Source organism: Engraulis encrasicolus, chromosome 22 (assembly GCF_034702125.1).
Source record: "Engraulis encrasicolus isolate BLACKSEA-1 chromosome 22, IST_EnEncr_1.0, whole genome shotgun sequence".
NCBI classification, from domain to species: Eukaryota; Metazoa; Chordata; class Actinopteri; order Clupeiformes; family Engraulidae; genus Engraulis; species Engraulis encrasicolus.
Genome location: NC_085878.1, coordinates 26579951 through 26582450, shown reverse-complemented (window position 1 = coordinate 26582450; position 2500 = coordinate 26579951). Strand labels below are relative to the sequence as shown.

At 47.6% G+C, this 2500-nt stretch overlaps 1 protein-coding gene across 2 annotated transcripts in view; it reads right to left on the bottom strand.

Moving 5' to 3' along the window:
• bbox1 (butyrobetaine (gamma), 2-oxoglutarate dioxygenase (gamma-butyrobetaine hydroxylase) 1) overlaps nucleotides 1-2500 on the bottom strand; it is a 35650-nt gene that overhangs the window by 8042 nt on the left and 25108 nt on the right. For both annotated transcript variants that reach the window (XM_063188775.1, XM_063188776.1), the window contains exon 4: nucleotides 2061-2259. In XM_063188775.1, coding sequence (XP_063044845.1) covers nucleotides 2061-2259 — 199 coding nt within the window. The remainder of the gene's footprint in view (nucleotides 1-2060; nucleotides 2260-2500) is intronic.

Below are 2500 nucleotides of genomic sequence, written 5' to 3'. Positions count from 1 at the left end.
GAGGATAGAGGGAGGAGAGCACTCCGTCATCCATCCTGGGCCTCTGCTCTCTGCTCTCTGCCTCTGGCGTGCCTGTGCATCGCATCTGGGCTTGGGCGGCTTTTAGGGATGCTTGAACGAAAGGCATTGGCACAGAGACGAGAGAAACGAGATGGGGAGGAGGTATTATTTGTCTGTGTGTGAGTGTTTGTGTCTGTGTGTGTATGTGTGGAGAGAAGAGCAAGAAAGAAAGAAAGAAAGAAAGAAAGAAAGAAAGAAAGAAAGAGCAAGATATGGCAAAAAAGACAAAGAAGAAATGAATAGGCAGGGTGGGGATGGAAGGGTTGTAAAGGCCTCAGTAATAGCAACTGTTCCCCTTCTCCCTCTCCCTCTCCCCTCTCTACCCCCCTCTCCCTCTCTCCCTCTCTCCGCTACTCCAGTCAACCCACAGCTACCAGCGCCATGAGCTCATGTGCTGGCAGGCCGGCTGATTTTTGTTCCCGTCTCCGCATAGAGCGTGTCAGGTAATTCCCTGGGCTGGTGCTGGCCAGGACTGATCCCAGGCCTATGCGGAGCGGCGCGGTATTGAGCGGCGTGGTGCTGAGCGGCGCGGTGCTGAGCGGCGCGGTACTGAGCAGTGCTGAGCGTTGTGGTTCGGTGGTCGGTGTGGTAAATCACTCAGGAAGCCTCCTGCTCTTGGGGTCTACTGGGACCCTCTACTCGGAAACTGGAAGTTCTCTTCACGTACTCTGTCTCCCTGTTCCTCTCTCTTTCTCTCTCTCTCTCTCTCTCTCTCTCTCTCCCTCTCTCTGTCTCTCTCTGTTTCCCCTCCCTATCTCTTTATCTCTCTTGCTCACTGATTTTCTCTCCCTCTCTCTTTGATTCTCTATGTCTCTCTGGGTCTGTATTCTTTCTTTTCCCATCCCTCTCTCTCTCTCTCTCTCTCAAATTCAAATCTCTCTCTCTCTCTCTCTCTCTCTCTCTCTCTCTCTCTCTCTCTCTCTCTCTCTCTCTCTCTCTCTCTCTCTCTCTCTCTGTGCAGTGCCAGAGGAGGACTTTCTCAGAGCCATTATATCCAGACTTCTATCGTTTTGCTATCCATTAATGAAAATTCCATGCTAAGGACTTAATGTCTGTTACTGAGTAAATCACACTAAGCTTTTTTACGTTCTGCAATGCATCATAAAAAGCCATTTGGTATAGTTTTTTGGCCTTTTCCAAAGATAGGAAAATGGAGAGAAAGAAGGGGGGGTGAAGGAAAGAGAGGTGGGATGGGATATAAAAATTACCTGAAGTCAGACACAAACTATGTCCCTGGCAACTACAGAGAGCTATTGAAAATAATGCTTCCACAATCGTTTTAGCGGTTCTGTACAATAGGCTTCGCAATGCTTCTGAATTTGCTGTGCGTGCACATTTCCTGACTCCATGAGCTACTGTATAACCAAACAAGTTTGCAAAAGCAGGTTGAGTTTGATTGAACTGCTATTTGAATGAGACACAAGACTGTAAATTCCGCTTCTAACAAGTAGGTTGACTGTAGAGGAGCTTTAGAGTTGCTTTAATGGGGTGAGAAGATGCATGCGTGTATGTTGTTGAAGTGCAGGTTTCAATCCTGCTGATTCTCAACTTCAATACAGCTACCCTCAGCTGTTCTTGTCAGACGATATGAAAAAAAATAATACTGAGATTATTATACACATACAGTGGGCCTGGGACAAAGTCATATAAAAGGACCCAATTCTGGGCCCCCTATCTCCCTGCACCCAGGACAATTGACCCCTTTGTCCCCCCCCCAGCCAGATTCCATGTTTATGGGTGAAAGATGTTTTATGTGCTCAGACAGTGGAGTAACAGCATTTAATACCCATAAATTGTAGTAATTGATGGTTGATAAACTACAACATACACAGAATAAGCTTCTTAGATAGTCCACTAAAAACAAACAAACAAACAAAAATCCATACAATAGTGGCACTGGCTGCGCCGCCCTGACATGTGCTACAGCTGAAACATCACTGACCCTTATACCGCATACATACACACAGTGCTAGCCTAATGGTGCTTGCTAGGCCACTCACCCATAGAAGGTGAGTCTCAGGTAGCCGATCCTCTTGCTGAGGCGTGCCACCTGCCCCTGCTCCACCGGCGCCCCCTTCAGGTACACCATGCCAACGCGCCTCAGCGCCATCAGCCAGTCCAGCGCCGCCTTGTCGTCATGGAGAACCTCCTCGAAGCTCGCCGTGGGGATACGCAGCTCTGAGCCCCAGTACTCGCGCTCTGTGTAGTGGAGACACATTACATTATATTACATCACTGCATTGCAGTTAGTAGATGATAATTCAAAGTGGCATACAGTTAATGCTATTTACAAGCTTGGCATGGGGCATTTGCCGCCCTGAGTCAGAGTACTTGCACTCTGTGTTGGGCAGACGTTACATTACATTACATTATGTATCCATTACATTACATTGCATCACCTTATCCCATTATCTATCAGCTCTACGTATGTTGGTGAGAC